This window comes from Molothrus ater, chromosome 27, assembly GCF_012460135.2.
Source record: "Molothrus ater isolate BHLD 08-10-18 breed brown headed cowbird chromosome 27, BPBGC_Mater_1.1, whole genome shotgun sequence".
In the NCBI taxonomy this organism is placed as follows: Eukaryota; Metazoa; Chordata; class Aves; order Passeriformes; family Icteridae; genus Molothrus; species Molothrus ater.
The window spans coordinates 4,617,483-4,638,081 of NC_050504.2; the positions used below are offsets into that span (position 1 = coordinate 4,617,483).

The window sequence follows — 20,599 nt, forward strand, 5'->3', positions numbered from 1 at the left end:
GTTCTGTGAAAGATGGGAGTAGCAGTTACAGACAGGCACCAACTGTGGGAGATGCTGGGTTCTGGAGGGCTGCGTGTTCCTGTTTCTGTTCCCTGGTGCTGCTCTGCTGAGCAGCTGGGGCTCCGGGGGGAGGAGGCCGCGCTCAGCGTTGGCGAAGCGCGAGCGTCGCGTCCACATCTCGCTGCCGTTTTCAAAGCGTTTTTTGATTTATTCCCTCCCCAGTGCAGCGCCTGACTGTGTGTTTTGCCTTCCCCCGTGCAGGCTGCCCTCGGGAGCGGCAGTGGGAGGCAGTGGAGCTGGCCTCGGCAGCGGGAGAGGCTGGACTTCCCGTGTGTCTGTGCTGAATGGCTGCGATGGCGCCCGCTCTCACTGACGCAGCAGCCGAAGCTCACCACATCCGATTCAAGCTGGCTCCCCCGTCCTCCACCTTGTCGCCTGGCAGTGCCGAGAGCAACGGCAACGCCAACAACATCCTCCTGGCTGCCAACGGCACCAAAAGGAAAGCCATTGCTCCGGAGGATCCCAGTCTAGATTTCCGAAACAACCCCACCAAGGAAGAGCTGGGCAAGCTGCAGCCGCTAGTGGCCTCTTATCTCTGCTCGGATGTAACATCTGTCTCTTCAAAAGAGCCTCTGAAGCTGCAAGGAGTCTTCAACAAGCAGACAGTCCTTAAATCTCACTCTCTCTTATCTCAGTCCTTTTTGAAAACAAGTGATCTGTTGGGGAGGCAACCAGTGTTGGAATTCACTTTGGAGAATCTAAAAACAATGAGTACTAATAGCCAGCCACCTCTCCCACAAGCGCCTGTGAATGGCTTGGCCAAGAAATTGGCCAAAAGTACCAATTCAGACCATGAAAACTCTAGTTCTCTGAATGGTGGGAAGTGTGCTTCTCCTTCTGCTGCCCTCCAGACTGTTGACTATAATACAGGAGGTTCTGAATTGGGGGACTTGAAGACCGGGTTGACCAATTGCACTCTTCCACACAGAAGCCTTGATGCAGAGCACGCAACTCCCTTTAGCAATAATAGCACTGCAAATAAATCCTCCCTAAACTCCGCAGAGCAGCAGTGGGTGCTGGAGGGCGGCAGCGGGGACGCGCGGGTGCCCGGTGCGGGCGGCGGTAAGCTGGAGGAGCAGAAGCCCTCCGTGCTGCCTGGTCACCACAGCGCTCTGGACTCGGAGATGAGGACGAGGGCCCTGCTGCGGCGGCAGGCGGACATCGAGAGCCGAGCCCGGCGGCTGCAGAAGCGCTTGCAGGTGGTGCAGGCCAAGCAGGTGGAGAGACACATCCAGCAGCAGTTGGGCGGCTTCTTGGAGAAAACGCTGAGCAAGCTTCCAGCCTTGGACCCCCTGAGGCATCGGAGCCAACTGATGCTGACCAGAAAAGCAGAAGCAGCCTTGAGGAAAGCTGCGAGCGAGACAGTTACTTCGGAAGGCCTGAGCAACTTCCTGAAGAGTGATTCAATATCAGAGGAACTGGAGAGATTCACGGCCAGCGGCATGGCCAACTTGAGATGCAGCGAGCAGGCCTTTGACTCGGATGTCACTGACAGCAGCTCGGGGGGAGAGTCGGACGTTGAAGAAGAGGAACTGACCAAAGCAGACCCAGAACAACCCCACGTACCACTGTAAGTAGCACTCACTTGTTTCCTTCTGGTGGTGGGCAGCAAGGCGGAAGGTGGCAGATAGAAATATCGTTTTTGTAGGAATCCTAAATTTTGGACGGTCTTGGGTCAAAGAATTATTAAAACTGGTGTGGTGTGGTTTGCAGCACGTAGAGCACTGAAGATAAAATTCTTCATGCTTACTGGAAATAGTCTTTGGTGGTTTTGGAGCAGCAAGTCGTGGAGATAGTGGCTGGCTGGAGTAGTGTGAGCTGCAGATACAGACCTGGAACGTTTCTCTCCAAGATGCTTTGGTCCTGTCTCCTGAAAGGAAATGCTTGTTGGTTTACAATGGGAATATGTGTTATAAACCTGTTGTGTAAAGTAAGGCCAGTCTGGATCTGTGCAGCTGACAGTATATTTATCATTGGGGAATTATTTTATTTGTTAAATGGACTGCCTGGAAAAAAGTACTCAGAAAGGATTTGGTTCAAGTGCCAGCGGAAGTGTGAAACGAGTGTGTTCCCTTCTTGAATCTGGGAAATTACTGCTGGGAATTTTCTTCTTGTCTGTGAGTTGCATTAAATGATGACAACAGCTTCATAATTATGTTGTTAACTGGATGCTGTTTGCATAAGTATTAGCTGTCAATGTGTGTGTGGAGGAGGAAGATCCTTCTCAAGGCAAAAGGTCTTGAGACAGGTCAGGGAAGAAGGGATTTTTTTGTTCCAAACCCAGAATTTTCCCTGGGAGTGCATACCTGGGAGGTTTTTTCCCTGGGAGTGTTTTGCAAAAATCTCTTAAAATCTCATATTCTGAGTCTAGTCTGTGTGAAATCTTGCTTGCATCAGTAGATGGTCTCTTCCACCCCGATGGACGTGTTGAACCTCAGTCTGTGAAGTGTCATTATGGTCAACAAAAAGATCCCAGCATGGGCACAGGGGTCCTGGCTGGAATGCCAGTGGCTTTCACATCCAGGCTGGAAATAGTCACCAGGACTTCTGAATTCCTGCACTGTCCTGGGGTTGTTCATATCTCTCTGGAGAAATCTTTGAATGGATTTGGATACCTTTTGTCCAGGCTGTGTTAGTGACTGGTCGAGGGCTGTGTGACACAGATTTTACTGAGTTGGGTGGATGTGAACTGTGGGCACTTGGTAACTTCAGCATCCTCTGAGAACATGCTCATGTGGATGGGTGCCAGTAACCAGATGTTACAGCTTGTGAATATCAAATTCCGGCTAAATGTCACATTGTGTTTTGGGATGGTGGCGCAGGATGAATTTCTGCGTGTGAAGTTGTAAATGTGGCTTGAGATTGGGTTTTTCCCAGTGCAAAGCTGGTAGCTAGCTTATCATGTGATCTCTCCTGGGTGGACATAAAAGGCCTTCTTGTGCTGTTAGAAACAAGAGTTTAGTAACTTTATTCCTGTTTTATAACATCCACAAACTTACTGTTGGGATTAGTAATAGAATTGTATTTCTAAGCCTTGTAGTAGTTATTGGAGGAGACATTTGATGAAAAATCTGTCCAAAATAATATTAAATTTCCCATATTGTGGGTTTCATGGCTTCACGTGTTGTCTAGCAAAGTGAAATTTCTTTGCCACTCCTTAATCCCAAGAGGAAGTGCAGCACTCAGAGCCATGGCGCATGAAATTCTTTGCTGACTTTTCCGCCCCTTGCGTTAGTCACGCCTTCACGTTCTGAGTGCTCTTAAAAAGCCCAAGATTCGAAAGCTAATAAAAAAGCTGATCCCTCTGTTGTCTCTGGGTTCAGAAGCTGGTGTGTATGCATGCTGGCATCTAGGCCAGGCCCACCAAAGCCCGTGTAAAGTTGGTGCCTGTGGCTATTCAGGAATGAGCCATCCTGGCACTGACCGTCCTGTTGGATGGGTGCTGTGACATTGGCCCAAGCTCTGGCACTGCCGAGCTCAGTGCCTGTTGGTGCTTGTCAGTGGAGCTCCTCAAGTCACCCTTAAGAGCTGGTAGAAGCTTCTGAGCACATCTAAATACCGTTCTTCTCCAGCAGTGCCAGGAGGCAGGAAGGGAAGAGCTGAGTTTTCCACTGGGAAGCTGCCTTGGACCAGCTGATGGTACAGAGCCATTGTTGGGCATCTGTGTGAGTGCAGAGGCTGCTCAAGGAGGGCTGGAGTTTTTATCTTTCTGAATTTACTTCTTTAGAAGGAAGACATGAACCCTGATTATTTTAATTTTGATAGTGAGATGGAATATCTCAGTGTGTAATGGAGGCATTCCAAGCCCACCTGGATGTGTTCTGTGTAACCTGCTTTAGGAGACCCTGCCTTGGGTGATCTCCAGAGGTCCCTTCCAACCCCAGCAGTTCTGTGATTCTGTACACTTCTCATTGCTCACCATGCCTTGGTTCTGCATTGCTTCTGGATGCCCCTGCTTTCCCCCCAAAAAAATCTGCTGTTTGCCTCTAGACCTTTAGTGAGAGCTGTGGCACCAGCAGTGTCTCAGAGCTGCTGGCCATGAGTGGCCATGTCACCGACCACCTCAGAGATTCAAGTAGGAGCACCCAAAAGAGACAAAGACATGTTTACATCATGCTTAGATAAGAGCTGACCTTTGAGTTTTTCTGGTGTGGTGACATTCCAGAAGCGGTATCTGGTCAAGGACAGACTTTGAAGCATTTGTACTGTTCTGACCTGCCTGATCTCAGCCACAGAGCACCATCTCCCTGAGAAATCCTTCATTCCAGTGGTGTTAGGGATGTATCAGAACTTGGTAGGTCCTTTTAAAGCACTCCCAGACCTGCTGCCCAGGAAGGTGCTGCCATTCAGGTGCATAACCAGGCCATCATGTAATGCATAAACAAAGCAGGGAGGGATTTGTTACACCTTTGGGAAGCCCTGCCAGCCGTGGGCTTGGTTTGAGGAGGTGCTCCTGGTTCTCAGGCTGCCGATGGATGGGGAAGGCAGGTGTGTGCAGGCAGGGCTGGGTTGTGCTGAGTCCTTTGCTTTGTGTGCATCAAGGACCACCCTGCTGGATTGTGTCTGCTGCCAGGTCAGCAATGCACAGGTCTGCTTCACAGCTGGGATTGCCTAGAGCAGTGCGAGCAGTGCAGAGTGAGGATCAGGAGAGCAGCTTTGCCTTTGCCAGGAGGTGAGGAAGGAAGGCAGGTGGGAGTCTCCCATGTGGAGAATCCAAACTTCCTTGGCTGGGTGTGACTGGAGGCAGCAGTGCCTGAGAAACCTGTGCGACTGTCAAAGAGCCCAGGTGCCCTTTGGGGGTGGGCAGGCCCTGGCACAGGTGCCCAGAGCAGCTGGGGCTGCCCCTGCATCCCTGGCAGTGCCCAAGGCCAGGCTGGACAGGGCTTGGAGCAGCCTGGGACAGTGGGAAGGTGTCCCTGCCATGGCAGGGGTGGCACTGCATGAGCTTTAAGGTCCCTTCCAAGGCAAACCATTCCATGGTTTTATGTTGCTGTCAGCATGCTGGAACTGCTTGTGAAATGTGGTTCAGAGAAGGATGTGGAATTCTTCCCAGTGCTGGAGGGCTGCTGGCTGAAATCTGGTTTGTGTGGCTGAGTGATGGTTTAGGAAGTCACCAAAGTCCTGTTGTTTTTCTGTGTCCCTGTGCTAATACATTTAAACAAGAAATATTTCATGTGGCTTGTACACTTTTATAGTAGTTGTTCTTCTCAGAATGGTGGTTTCTTTGGTTGTGTTGGATTTGCCTGCAGACAAATTTAATCAGAATTTCTCAATTATTTTTGGCTGGTTGGTGACCTGTGCTATGCAGTGATGTAGACACGAGCTAGTGAGTGGTAGGTGATTTAGTTCAACTTTAGTCTGTACCATGGAAAAATTTTCTGAAAAGGTAATGAAACCAAATATTTAACTGGGACTTATCTTTTAGCTCATGGTTTTCTTATCTGGAAAGTCACTGTTGGGTTGGCAGTTGCATCGAGCTGCTGAGAGGGAACTGAAGTTCCTAGTGACCAACTTCTCACACCCCTGGCTTCCCACAGAACCTTTCCAAGGGTCAGACAGTCCCTACAGTATTCACTTGTGGTTGTTATGATGCCTATGGCCACAATGCCTGAGCACACTTTAATTATTCCCATTTACTGAAGGGAAATCCCAGCACCTTCTGCACTTTGGTGTTGCAGTGAATCATTTCACAGCCTGTGTGTTGTCTCCTCCCTGCACTGCGTCACGTTGTGCTGCTGGGATCTCAGAGTGGCTGGCTTGGAGTAGTAATTAACATTTCTCACAACTGCTTTTCCCAGCACTGATTTCCAAGTCCTGTGTTGGAGGTGAATGCATGGGGCGCTTGGGTTGGGGGTTGCTTGAGGAGCGGCTGCAGTGGGTGCATCAGCTGACTGAGAAATGGGATTATGGGATTTTAGTCTTTTCCCTTGATTATGTTTTTCTAGTGATAAATGATAATGAAGCCTGTATCTCAAAGCCCATTAAATAATATTTCTCAAATCCATGACTTTATGGAGCTGTGGTTCAGATGGCAGATTGCACACGTAATTCAGAAATCAAATCCCACACCATGAGGACTAAGGAAACTTTTCCTACTGGTCACAAACATGTTTCACTAAATTATTTATGCAGAACAATCCTAAAAGTTTGTCTCTTACTCTTTATCACTTTTTCAGTCACCTGCTTGACACTTTGGGTGTTTTTTTGTTGAATTTTAGCTGTGCTTGTAGGTACTGATGACAGCAAGGTGCTTAACTGTATTTTTAGCTGTTTATGAGAACTTGCTTGTGTATTGTCTGAGTTGTTAGTCTCAGCAGTGATGTGCTGGTCAGGCAAGAAGTCCTGAAAGCTCTTTCAGAAAGAGAGAGCAAATCCTGAAGTGTTTTTGCTTAGCCTTTGAAAGCAGAACAATAGAGTGGCTGATTGTTCAAAAATGCTTAATCAGGTATCTGAAGTAAGTAGGACACTCCAAGTCCCTCTTGCTTTTAAGGAAAGAGGGCAAACAAGAATAGTCAGTTATTTCTCAAAGAGATGCTGGTCCTAGTGCACTTTTTACAGACATTATGGGTGTCTAATAAGTTGTTTCTGACTTTTATTAGAGCCTTGATCCTCGTTCAGACCTCAGTGGAGAGTGGCAGGGAGGTTTGGTGTAGGTCAGTGGCCATCCACAGACCTCAGATAAGGCAGCGTGGTTGTCTTTCATTTGAGAGGGAGTTTGGTGCTTTGGTTTAAATTTATCTATTTAGGCTGAAAGCCCCTTCCACCCCAGAGCAATCTGGGATTCTGTGAACCAGCACTCAGAGCTGGGTCACACGTGCAAGGAATAGCATTTGGATCAGTGCTGTGTGGAGGAAAAGGTTTGAATTTGGTGTGTGGGGTGTTGAATGCAGACAAAGCATCTTTCTGGCAGATGCCTTTAGTGCCCCTGCAGCGTTTTGGGCTGTTCTGTTCAGAGCCAGGTCTTCTCTCCCTGCTTGTCAGGCTGGGCTGGTGTATGGAAGATAATGCAGAGGGCTGGGAATGATTTGTGTCTGGTACTGCCAATAAGCTGCTCTTTGTCTCTCTAGCCCTTACCCAGTGGGGCAGCGAGTAAGAACAGGCTCTAGTTCACATTTTCTAGGAGTTGTGGGTGACACCGTGAATAGGGTTGTGTAAATATTTACTTTACTTTTCATTGGAAAAAGCCTGTCACAACATCTGAAGCAGCAGAAAAAAAATTTTTTTAGAAGTTTGTGAATGTGAACTGGTGTTAAAAACCCAGTGTGGTACTTATCTGCTTTGCTGCAGTCTCCTCTGAAATTGAAGTCAGTGTTTGAGCGAGGGAAAGGGGCCCTGTTTAGAGCTAATCTCCAATATTGAAGTCTAATATACCTCTGTGGGGGATGGGAAAAGACTTTTACACAGTGTTACACCAGCATCTGCAGGCTGACCCAGCTCAGAGCTGCGTTTTTATTCATGCTGGTACTGACAGAAGACAACAAATGACTGCATGGCTGAGATTACAAGTGGAGCAAGGGTGAACGTGGAATTCCTTAAGGAGGAGATTGTAAAGGTACTCCCAGGTGTTTTCCTCAAAGATTTGGGGTTTCATTCTGCAGTGACGTGGGCTTCCCCCCCTTCTGTTCTCTCCTCCTGTGGATCCGTTCTGGTTGCACTCGCTCAGCAGTGCTAGACTTCCAGCTGGGGGAAAATGTTTTTCTTGCTAAACTGGCACTACCCCAAGAGATTTTTCCACGGAGTGTGTTTTGGGCACACCCTGGATGTGGGGCGTTTTGCAAGTGTCTCGTTTCAAAGGCTTGGAGAGCTCGGTGTCTCTGCTGGGCCATCCTCAGATAAAACCCTTTAGGTGGGGGAGAATTAAAGAATTGGCTTAGGTTTTATTTGCTGGATTTTGGAATGAAAGGAAGGGCTTAAAAATATAAATAGGTGAGGGCCTGTGTATTGACTAGGAATTCAGATGGGAAGTGGGAAGAGAAGCTTGAATTGCCGTTGGGTTTGTTGCAGTTGCCCTTCTCATCTCTGGAGCCAACTGGGACTGATTCAACTCTCCAGTGCATTTGGAGTTGTCTCTGGTTGTGGCTCTCTGCATTTGAAAGATTTGCTTTCACTTGAAGTACTGGAATGGTTTGCTTAAGTAAGATCCAGCTCCTTCTTTTCTTTACCTTTTTTTTCTTTTTTTTTTTTCCTGTCCTATTTCTTTTCACCCCCCTCTGACCTTCCCTGGGATAAGGTTACTTTCTGGAATGCCTGCTCCAGGTTTGACCTCAGCACTGAGCAAGCTATTTATGGGAAGGGTACCTGGCACAGGCATGCCGAGTTAAGGATTTGCTAAGGATGCCTGGGATTTTCCTGTAAAATGTGCTGTTTCATTGCATTGCATCAGCAGTGAGGGGCACGATGCTTTGGTGAAGGAGGATGTTTAAAAGGGGACAGAGTCTTGTGCTGTTGAGACTTCCTGTTCACTGCTTTTGTTACGGGCTCAAAAATTCTGCAGCAAACTGGTCACGTGGAGAGGGTGTTTTCCCTTTTCCTGCCCCTCCCAAACCAGCCTGAGCTCTGTGCCAAAGTGTGCCCTGCCAGTGCTGTCCTGGCTGTGCTGGGCAGGGAGGGTCAGCCTGGACAGAGAGAGCAGCCTGGGCAAGGAGGGCAGATCCAGGCAGGGAGGGCAGATCCAGGCAGGGAGAGTCACTCTGGAGATCCAGGCAGGGAGGGCAGCCCCGGGCAGGGATGGCAGCCCTGGGCATGGAGAATCAGCCTGGGCAGATCCAGGTAGGGAGGGTCACTCTGGGTAAGGATGGCAGCCTGGGCAGGGAGGGCAGATCCAGGTAGGGATGGCAGCCTGAGCAGGGAGGGTCAGCCTAGGCTGTGAGGGCAGCCCTGGGCAGGGATGGCAGCCCTGGGTAGGGAGGGTCACCCTGGGCAGGGATGGCAGCCCCGGGTAGGGAGGGTCACTCTGGGCAGGGAGGGTCACTCTGGGTAAGGATGGCAGCCCCAGGTAGGGAGGGTCACTCTGGGTAAGGATGGCAGCCCCGGGTAGGGAGGGTCACTCTGGGCATGGAGGGTCACTCTGGGCAGGGATGGCAGCCTGAGCAGGGAGGGTCACTCTGGGCATGGAGGGTCACTCTGGGTAAGGATGGCAGCCTGAGCAGGGAGGGTCACTCTGGGCATGGAGGGTCACTCTGGGCAGGGATGGCAGCCTGAGCAGGGAGGGTCACTCTGGGCATGGAGGGTCACTCTGGGTAAGGATGGCAGCCTGAGCAGGGAGGGTCACTCTGGGTAAGGATGGCAGCCTGAGCAGGGAGGGTCACCCTGGGCAGGGATGGCAGCCTGAGCAGGGAGGGTCACTCTGGGCAGGGATGGCAGCCTGAGCAGGGAGGGTCACTCTGGGCATGGAGGGTCACTCTGGGCAGGGATGGCAGCCCCAGCATTGAGGGCAGCCCCAGGGTGTGTTTGGGGCTGTGTGGGGCCAGGATCTGTCAGGTCAGTGAGGTGAGCTCCTGGCAGATGGAGCTGGCTCCGTTCTCTCCCCATGCTCGTGTGCAAGCGCGGTGTCTCAGTGCAAAACGAGATGTTCCCTGCGATAGTGGTGGCACAGCTCGGCTGGCGCATCCCGTGACGCGCCTGCTTCTGAGGCACTTCAGTCCCTGCTGCCTTATGAATGAGCACAGGGTGCTCTCTGCACAACTCCCTGATTCTCAGAGAGCCTCTGTTTTAAAGAGGTAGAGCTCCTGGCTGTTCAGTCCGTGCATCCTGCCTCTGTAAATGCACTCACAGAATCACAGAACGCTTTAGGTGGGAAAGGACCTTCAAGTTCATCCAGTGCCGCCCCCTGCCATGGCAGGGACACCTTGCACTGTCCCAGGCTGCTCCAAACCCCAGTGTCCAGCCTGGCCTTGGGCACTGCCAGGGATCCAGGGGCAGCCCCAGCTGCTCTGCTCAGAATGGCATTCCAGAGAGTTTTGAATGTCATTTTGCTGCCTCAGAAGTGCCTCCTTTCAGGGTGGATTTGTGAAAAGTGACTTTGTTTGGCTGCTGACTTAATGAAATACTCAGTAATTTAAAGCAATGCCAAAAAAACGCATAACACCTCCCCCCCCACTATAATAGTGACTTTTTTAATATTAGGCTCAAAACATTTGATCATCAAATTACCCAAAGAGGGAACTAAGGATGATCAGGGTTCTCCTCATGCAGCAGAGCTTTAGGCTTTTGTATTTTGTGACATTTTTGCAGTTTCCATAGTAACACAACGATGTTGTAAGAAATGTTGCAAGAATTTTATTTGTGTGAGGGAGGACTTTCAAATATTAATGGAAAGCAGTGTGAATTGGAGGGAAATGTGTGTGATGGGAGGCAGAGGGAAGGGTTTGATGTAGTGCCTGGAGTGAGCAGCCATCCGTACATTGAACTGGTCCTGGCCAGCAAACAGGAAAATAAGAGAGCTTCAGTCATCTGGGAAATGTTTACCACGAAGTCTTTCTGGTGCTGTAGGTGAAGCTTGGGAATATCTGCTGTTGCTCCTTCTCCTGGTCCAGGTAAAGAACATTTTGTCTCCAAAGTGCTTCTCATCTCAGCCCATGTGCAGTTAGAGCTTCAGCTCCTCCCATGATGTTAAAGATTTGGAGCTGTTACCCACTGGCATTCATGGGGGGCTTTAGGCTTAGTTGAGATAAAATTGATGTCTTCATTTAGAAGCCTTGAGGCAGCTCATAGGCTCAATCTGCATTTCCTGAATTCCCTGGTGGCTCCCCTTTAATACCCAGTGCTGAGCTTTAGCTGTTTCAGGGCTGGTGATGTTGCATTAGCAAATCCACTCCTGAGAGGGAACCAGAGAGGTTTTTTTGTGGGTGCCGTAGACAGAAATTGAGACAGGGATCTGTCTGAGCAGGGCACAGCTTCAGTGCTCAGCGATCCTGGCTCTGCTCTGACAAAATTGAACTGCTGTGCTCCCAGCTCCTGCTCCCTGTGCTTTGATGGGAGGAGGTGATGGCTCTCCCTGTTCCTGGTGACTTTTTTCTCCCACATCCCAGTGACCAGGGGCAGAATATTTCTGTTCAGCAGCTGTTGCTATTCCTAGGCTGGGACAGTTGCATGAATAAAAATTGCAGCAGCTAAATCTGCCTATTTTTGTGTGAATTGGAGCCCTTCTCCATGTGACTTCTGCTATTCCCGTGCTGGCTATTTCAAAAAAATGAGACAATCAGCCTTCTGTAGATGTGCATTTTGAATGCAGAACACTTGCAGGGCTCTTGCTCCATGTATGCAACATTTTGTGGTGTTGGCTTTTACTGTCTCAGGCTAAAACAAGAAAATTATTCTCTCTCTGCTCCTTTCATGTCGTAGGTAGCTCTCCTGCCATTAGCAGAGATTTCTGAAAGTCAAAGGCAAGGTGCTGTTTATACTGAGACAGCAGAAAATAATGTTAAGAAACTAAGCACATTAGGAAATCTCCCAAAGCATCAACCACTTTTCCTACGTCAGGGTGGATTAAATTGATACAAATTAATTTTCAAGTATTTTTCATTGTGATGGACACAGCTGAGTGTCGTGTAATGACTTCTCCAAGGTTCGTTGTGTGTACATTGGTCCAAATCATCCCATTTCAAATAAAATAAATCTGTTTGAGTAGTAGCCAGCCACTTAAGGAGGATTCCTCGGTGTGGTGATTCATATTGTGCCTAAAGACTGCTTTCCATACTCAGCCCTCGCTCTCCCCCCTACCATCCCCCTCTCCCTGCCTCTGGAAATGGGCAGGAAGCCCAAACCAGCTTAACTCTGACTTATTTAAGCCTACTTTTAATAAGTAATACTTGTAAAAAATCTTACCTGAAGGCTCTGATTGACGTTGTGTTGTGTATTAGATGTTAACCTGGTTTATGAAGTGTGTAACTGCTGGTATTTCTTTTTTGGCTGCCTTTTTCCTGCATTTTAAATTCTTCCTAACAGGCTGGAGTTACATCTGTCTCCAGTTACGGTGGTTCTGTGCTGGTTCACTCTTTTGTGTGAATCTTTCACTTGTCAGACCTGCCCCAGTGCCCCTCCTCGAGTATTCATGGCCGGGTCTTTTGAATGGAAAGAGTTCTGTTTCTTTTAGCAGCTAATTCTCCTGCATGCTGCCTCTTGAGATAGTATTTATTTCAAAATGGGATCCTCTGAGGAGAGAAAATGTTCACAACCCATCCTAGTTGTCAGTGGCACAGCTCTGCCTTTGTTTTTCCACCTTTTTCCTCTGTACCAGGCATGCTTTGATTATGTTAAACTCCTGAAACCAAAGCCCTCCAGGCTGGGTACAGGTAAGCCCTGATCAGATTAGCTGCTCTGCAAATTGGGTTGGTTATTGTGCCAGTGTTTTCTTGTGCTTGAGCAATGAATTTGTGTGCCAGGACAAGGTGCTCCTCTCTGAAAAATTAAAGGAAAAATGACTCGATTGAGTGTTTTAGTGGCTTTAGTGAAAATTCTCACAGAGTATCTGGAGTTGGAAGAGAATCACCACACAGAGACCCCAACAATCCCACCCTGTGCCTCTTTTGCTCCCACATTAAAAACACGCTCTGTGAAAACTTAGTAGTGCTCAGTGATGCAGCTCTTTGAAAGAGGAGGATGAGGAGAAAATGTAGTGGGTGTTTTGTTCGTTGTTGTCACGTCTGTGAAGATTCTGGTTGTGAATTCCCAGCTGCTTTTCGCTGTGATGCTTGGAACAGCAGTGACTGCAGGACTCCAGCAGGGAGGGACCCTCTGCAGCCCCTCACAGACTAACGAGGTGGTCCCCACTAATGAGGGTCTGTTCTGGAGCCCAGTGTTATGGGTGAATCTGCTGGAGGAATCCTCTCTTTATTGTTTTCCTCTGATGTCGCGGCATTCCTCAAAATCCCTTTCATCTACTTCCTGTCTGCTTGTTAACAACCATCTGCATGCAGAGCACTTGGCTACTTTCAGTCTTTGCCTTACATAATTTTAAGTTTTCCCCCCCTCCTCCTTTTGGAGCTTTCTGCTAGGATTTTTTTTTTTTCCTCTCTGATGTAGGTGTTTGAATTTTTTCAGCTAGTCAAACTAGTACATAAAGTGATCTTCCTGTTCTGGGCTTGCTGCAGTTGTCATACTGGGGAGAAAAAAATTGGTTTTACCTCAATTTATTAGGCACGGGGGAAAACGTTGCTGCCCAGAGCAGCTGTGGCTGCCTCATCCCTGGCAGTGCCCAAGGCCAGGTTGGATGGGACTTGGAGCAGCCTGGGACAGTGGAAGGTGTCCCTGCCCAGGGCTGGGGTGGCACTGGGTGAGCTTTGAGGTCCCTTCCCAACCCAAACCATTCTGTGATTCTGTAAAGCTGTGTAATTTTCCTTCCAGTTTGAGAGACCTGCAACCAAAATTTTCAAGAAAGCATATCCAGGGAAACATTTTCTCTTTTTTTTTTCCTTATTTTTCTGTTTCTACTCTTGGGTCCTACAGAGCTCTGCTGGAGTTTTAAAGTGAGTTAAAACTCACTTTTTATGAGTGATGCTCATTGCCCAGCCATTGGGGATTTTGTTGGATGAGGAATAGTGGGATGTGCCTGTCCTGGTTGCCCTTGGGAACTGCTGACCTGGTACAAATGGGGAGTATTAATTGAAGTAATGGAGCTCTCCTGGGTTTCGCTTCATTTCTGAGAGTAGTTTGTCCAAAAGCATCTTGGTTTATTCATTTAGCTGATGCTTGGTGGGATAAAGGGAGTTCTGAGAATTTGTGATTATCTCCTTAGCTGTGGCTCATGCTGCTGTCTCAGAAAGGAGACAGGTAGTTCCCCTCCTCCTCTTCCTCCTCTTCCTCCCTGCCACAGAGAGAGCAGCAGCTGCCTGGCTCCCTCCAGGATTAATCATCTCCATCGAACCTCTGATCAGGTTTTGATACAACTAGGGCAGAGAGCTGATGGAGAAGTGTTGTCTTCATTCACAGAGAGGTCTTGGAGAATGTAGAAATCCATGCAGAAATCTCTCTTTTCCAGTCACTGTAATTGCCTGTTAGCTCAGAGCTGGGTAATGTCACTTCTAAAGCTGCATTTATTGCACAAGATGGTGTGATAATTTCAGAGGGACGTTTTCCCTTTTACCAAGGCTCTTTTTTATTTAGATGGAAACGTCCCACCCTCTCCAGTAGTCATGAACTCCCTGGCCCTTCGAGGGAGCTGACAGTGCAGAGCTGCACTGGCTGATCACAGTTCCAGTTCTTACCACAGCTTGTTCCAGCTCCTCTAATGAAAAAAAAATTGTCATATCTCTTCCAGAGCTGGGAATCCTCTAGATCTGGGGAGGTGCAATGTGTAATGCTTTGGCTGCAGGTCCTGCTTGGCCCTTGGACCCTTGCAGGCCGTGCAGTAATGGACTCGCAGCCACGGCTCTTTGTCCCTGCTGCAGTGACTTTTGTGTTGGCTTTTGTTGTGAAACTCTTGGCTTCAGAGTTTGTGAATGTGTTTGAAAACCTCCCATGTGTTGTAGGCTTTCTTCTGACACGTGCAAGGAGTTGGATGGGCTGGGAGAAGGACACAGTCCCAAAGCTGGGAACCCTCAGCTCAGGCTGGGGTACCCTGTGATGGATGGAGAGCAGTCCCTGGGGATGGGAGGACTCTCAGGCTGTTTGCGGCACTCTCCAGAGATCCCAGTGGGTTGAGGAGGGCTCTCAGGCTGTTTGCAGCACTCTCCAGAGATCCCAGTGGGTTGGATGGGGCAGGAGGAGGACGCAGTCCCAAAGCTGGGAACCTTCAGCTCAGGCCGGGTACCCTGTGATGGATGGGGAGCAGTCCCTGGGGATGGGAGGGCTCAGGCTGTTCTCAGCACTCTTCAGAGGTCCCAGTGGGTTGGATGGGCAGGAGAAGGATGCAGTCCCAAAGCTGGGAGCCCTCAGCTCAGGCTGGGGTACCCTGAGATGGATGGGGAGCAGTCCCTGGGGCTGGGAGGGCTCTCAGCCTGTTTTCAGCACTCTCCAGAGATCCCAGTGGGTTGAGGAGGGTTCTGAGCCTGTTTGCAGCACTCTACAGAGCTCCCAGTGGGTTGGATGGGCTGGGAGAAGGACGCAGTCCCAAAGCTGGGAACCCTCAGCTCAGGCTGGGGTACCCTGAGATGGATGGGGAGCAGTCCCTGGGGATGGGAGGGCTCAGGCTGTTTTCAGCACTCTTCAGAGGTCCCAGTGGGTTGAGGAGGGCTCTCAGGCTGTTCTCAGCACTCTTCAGAAGTCCCCCTGGGTTGAGAAGCTCTATTCTGTTCCTTGTGTGAACCTTTTGTAGTTTTACCAAGCATTAAGGTCTGGGCAATGTTGTAATACTCCAACTATTCTCATTTGCTGCCTTTCCTCATGGATTATTTGACTGAAGGTTGCCCCAGTTCAGTTTTTTTGGCTCTTATGCTGGCTTTTAGATATGTGAATGTGACATGCTCTGCTTCTGCTGGTAAATAAAAAAACTAAATGAAATAAAAGGCTTCGTATTCACATCTCTAGAAAAGCCCAACTCCTAGAAAGTGGTGACTGCAGGGTGAGTAATGCTCCATTCACTCCCACTCCCTCTTCCCCCAAAAGAACAGGAAAACCCTCCTGAACACATCTTTGATAAAAAACCCTCCTGATGAGATTGATGTCTTGATTTTTTAAGAGACTGAGGAGATTTGGGATAACGATGGAAGCTCTGCTGCTTGGATGAGATGTTTCAATGCCACCAATCAAAATATCTTCTAAAAATATCCCATCTTCAGGAAGAATCCATTCTTGCAAATTGGAGCCCAGTATTGCAACTGTTGGTTGCAAAGGGTCCAAATTAAAGAAACACACTGCTATTCCTCTCTCTTTTCTCCCTTTCCAACTCCTTATAGAAATGCTGGATTATTTATTGCAGACTTCACACAGCATAAAAATAAAATTAGAGTATGAGATGCTCCAAACTGTGGCACTTGAAATGCAGTGGAGTTTGCTCAGAAGGTGGAGAGTGGCCTGATTGCTCTACAGATACTTTTACTCTGTCTCCTGCCTTGTGTCTTGGCATGAAACAAACATTATCTAGTCCTTGTGAAAAGTCCTGGAGTAGAGAGTGTGTCTTGGCTGAACCTGATTGAAAGGGCTGAGGAAAATCTATCCAAGAAAAATAAATTTCTGGTGGAGCAGCCAACAGAGTGTGTGACATGAATCACTTCTGGAGGGATGGGGGTGGTACACAAAGGTGGTTTTGATTTGGCTCTGGGAAATGTGGATGAAATGGGGGGAGTAAAGACCATTTTTATGTGTCCTTACAGACATAATTAAGATACAACCATCTCTTTATAGCCTGGAATAATTCAGTTCGTGGTGTTTTCTCACCACTTCTTGTTCCCATGGCTTCTCCTTCCACCTTGTACCCTGAACTTTCTGATCTTCTCTAGATCTTACAGAAGAGCTTCTCCCTTTTCTCCTGCTCTGTGGCCCATGGAGTTGGGTATCTCAGGGCAGTGTTTGCTTTCATCCCAGAGGGAGTTTGATGCATTGGTTTAAGTTTAACTTTCTTGGGTGAGGTTTTAGCTGTTTTGGGGCAGAGCAGAGGCCTCATCCCCAAAGTGCCAGCAGAGCCCCACAGAGCTGCTGGTGTGGGGTTCCTAGGCTGCCCCAGCTCTGGGGTTGTGGTGGTGTTCACAGGGGTCTTAGGATGAGGATCTCACTCCATGTTTCAGAAGGCTTGATTTATTATTTTATGATATATATTATATTAAAACTATACTAAAGGAATAGAAGAAAGGATTTCATCAGAAGGCCAGCTAAGAATAGAAAAAGAAAGAATCATAACAAAGGCTTGTGGCAGACTGAGACAGTCTGGACAGCTGGACTGTGATTGGCCGATTGATTAGAAACAACCACATGAGCCCAATCCCAGATGCACCTGTTGCATTCCACAGCAGCAGATAACCATCGGTTACATTTTGTTCCTGAGGCCTCTCAGCCTCTCAGGAGGAAATATCCTGGAGGAAAGGATTTCTCAGAGAATACCATGGCTGCATGGGGTTATTGGCTTGCAGAGGTATCTCACAGGGCCGTTTAGGGAGGGAGGGCAGAGGAGCTGAAAGTCAGCCCTGGGTGCCAAGGGCACGGCTCCCTGCTGCTGTCTGTGGTTGCCTCCTCTCCCTGTCCCTCCCCTTGCTCCTGCAGGTGAGGCAGGAGCTCCCCTGTTTGCATTTACAGCAGGGAGGAGCCGTGTAGCAGTGGCAAACCTGCCACGTCTGCTCGATACAGACCCGCATTGTCCTTGACGAGCAAAGAGCCTTCCAGTAACTCACCTTGCCAGCAAGAAATAGGATTTCTTTTTTCTTTTTTCTTTTTTCTTTTTTCTTTTTTTTTTTTTTTTTTATTAAGAGCAGCTGAGTTGCTTGGAATCAGTGTGGTGTTTAGTGACACCCAAGGAGGATGTACTTTTGTGAATAGAAAATGCTGCTTAATTGCTCAAGACAGCAGTTTATTCTTTCACGTTATGGAATTCCAGTCTGTGTGAACCCAGCAATGTGGCTCTGAAGTCATTATTTTGATTTCTTGCTCGCTGCCTTGACGTAGTAGAAAGCATCTCTCCCTTGCAGAATGAAATGCTGAATCTGTTTTAAATGAGATTAAATTAATACTGTGTTCTGGGGGGGCTCCTTTACAAAGAATCAGCAGCATTCTGCTCTTCTGCAGGACTGTGTTAATCATCAGACATGAGCTGAAGGACTGTGGCCACATAAAGCTGTGTAACAGCCCAGCAGAAAGCTGGAAAATGCTGAAGGGATAACTCAGGTATCTCTGGGAAGAGAAGCAGGCTGCAGGAATCCTGAGTCACAGAAATAAATGTAATAGACTATATGTTTCCCAAACAGCAGCTGAATCCGACTGTTCCAAAATAAAATGGCTTTGTTTTCTCTTTCACATGTGACGTACAGTCCTTTTTATAGCTTCTTGTGTTTTTTAAGCTACAGGGAATTGTGAATGACTTGTGTGAATTTATAGTGAGTTTTGAAAGGCTTGAAGCATTTTGGGGTGTGTGTGTGTGTGTATGTACACACTCTGTGCGTGGTATACAACCAACATTTTAAAGAAGTCTCTGTGTTTATTTAGACCCCAGCAGTTTGAGGCCCTTGCTCTCATCTCTGTAGTTACAGGTATGGTTAAGTTTGTTGGCTGCAAGGAGGAAATATGCAGTTTCTTTTTCAATGCAATCTCATTATAATTTTATTAAAGCAGGTTTTAGGGCAAGCAGGAGGTGAGGTGTAGGTCACTGGGTAAAAACAAGAGTGTTTTGAGAGCTTGAATATGGAATCTTAATGTGTGTGGCAGAGTTCATCCATGCTGGTTAGAGGTTATTCTAAAGTTTGAAACATCTCTTCTGGAATTTTTATCTTTATGTGGATAGAAGAATGCAAAATACTTAAACATGGTTCAATTCCTATATCTTGGTGCCTTGTTTCTGGCTTGTGCACCACTGGTGTTTTATCTTAGTTCTCTGACTTGCTGTGGCAAAAGCAGAGAGCTGTTAGATAAGGAGCTTTTAAAGATGTGACTTGTCAGTAAGAAAACAGCCTGTAAGCCTTGCTTAGTCAGCCTTTAGATGAAATTAAGTGGTTGCAAATTAATTTGTTCTTAATAAATTAAACTGAATGGAGTTACCAGTTTGTCCAGGACTTTGTTTAGATGGTCCAATAGACGTCTTGGAGCTTTTATTTTTGTTGTAAGTTCTGTTTTTATATCAGAGGACATAAATCATGAGTTCTTTGTTGCCTTATGAAGGTCAACATCAGGATTCTCCTGTATCAGTCTGGACTGGTGTCTCTGGGGAGGAAAGTTTTGCCCAAAACCAGTACTGCTGCATTTTAGCTCGCATCAGCTTTACTCTCCCCTTTTTTCTTCCCCACTGGAGACTGTGAAGGCATCTGCTGCTCCATTTTTAAATGGAAGAGGATATCCTGGAGATTAAATATTGCCTGTGCATGCTCTGTGTCTCAAGCTGCAGTTGTAACAGCATTGCCTATTGCCCCAGATCCTCAAGGATGAGGCTTTCACAGGCTCTTAGCAGGAATAGTTGGCATAGTTTGCATGCAAAGATGATTCTTTAAAGTAAAATAAGTATAAATTATCCTTGACCGAAGCCCAAGTGGGTTTTTGCAGCATTTTGGTTTTTTTTCCTTAGGGAAATAAGGGGAAAGTGCTGCTCTGGGAGGTAAGGCTTTATCTGTGGAATGTGCCTAAACATCCTCTTGTAACCCTTCCCTGGTGAGCACAAAGCATCTGTGCTGTCTGTAAAACCGTTTGCATTGAGCTGAGGAAGAGCTGGGATCAAAAAGGGCCTTGGTGCTTCTCTGAGGTTCACTGGGTCACTGTGGCCACCTCTGTGCACTCCCCGAGCTCTTCCAGCCCTAACAGGTGTCTCCCTGAAAATATGTGCCAGTGTTTGCTGTCTGCTGGGGGAGAACAGTGTTCCTTTGTTGCTGTTTGGAGAGAGGAGGGAAGCCAGCCAAGTTCAGTGCTGCTTCATGGCAGAACATATCTCAGGGCTTTGAAGTCGTGTGCTTTTTAAAATAAGAGCATCTAGACTGCAGCTCTGCAGTTCTTTCTTGCATTCACTGAAATGTGCTCCAGTCACAGACATGTTCTTCTACTAAGATTTCTTCTATTAAAATTCTGTCCATTTTTAATCCTCTTTCTGTTACTGCTCTGATGTTTGGGAGGGAGCTGCTAGTTCTCTGTCCTTTTGGGGGGACACACAGCAAACCCAAAAACTCTGCTAGTCAGTCATCTTCTTGGTCTCAAACACCACCTCTTTCAAAAACCTGGCCTCTAACTTTGGACATCTCTTCAATTCCAGGGAGATAAAAGCAAAGGTCTTGATGCAAGAAATGTTGCCTGTCAAAATAAGTTAATAAGACCCTGGCAAAGGTTTTATTTCCTGGAGAGTGTTTGGGTGAACTTGATGTTTTCCCCATTCGTTTTGTGGGAATCTCTGGATCTGGGTGCAGTTGGAAGCTGAAAAAGATCAGGGTGTCCTGTGTGGAGGAATTTGGGAAGAGGGTGGCAGTGGAAGTTGAGTGGTTTTGGGAAGTTTTTGGTCACAGGTCCTGGGAGACGGAATTCTCAGGAGATGTAACAAAACATGGTCTCCCTTTATAGCAGTCGAGTTTCCACAGGGGGAAGATTTGTACATGAGCGTCCTGTTAAATCTCCCATTTTCACAGGGAGCTTTACTGTGGGGTTGGGAGAGGGGTGCGTGGTGTGCTAGGCTGCTGCAGTTGGCAGTGAACTGAGGTAACAACCTCCTCCCTGAGAGCTCCTGAGAGTTGCCAGCACAGATTAAACTCCATTCACTCCATGTCAGATTCTCCTCTCTTCCATGCAGCAGGAATTTGTCTCCTGCAGGAAGCACTGAGCACGTGATGGGGATGCTGCCATTGGGACGATGATTTCTTATGGCTGAAAGTGCTTCTGATCGTTCCTGAAATAAATTGCTTTTATTTCTGCTCTTTGCCTTGCCAAATACCCCAAAGCTGTGTGTTCACCTTTCCCCAGCAGTTGTGGAGCTGTTGGGTAGAGCCAG

At 47.8% G+C, this 20,599-nt stretch overlaps 1 protein-coding gene across 1 annotated transcript in view; it reads left to right on the forward strand.

The window, feature by feature from the left end:
- KANSL1 (KAT8 regulatory NSL complex subunit 1) overlaps positions 1-20,599 on the forward strand; it is a 75,899-nt gene that overhangs the window by 16,138 nt on the left and 39,162 nt on the right. Inside the window, 1 exon segment of the mRNA XM_036399012.2 lies at positions 262-1,630. Coding sequence (XP_036254905.1) covers positions 345-1,630 — 1,286 coding nt within the window. The 5' untranslated portion in view covers positions 262-344.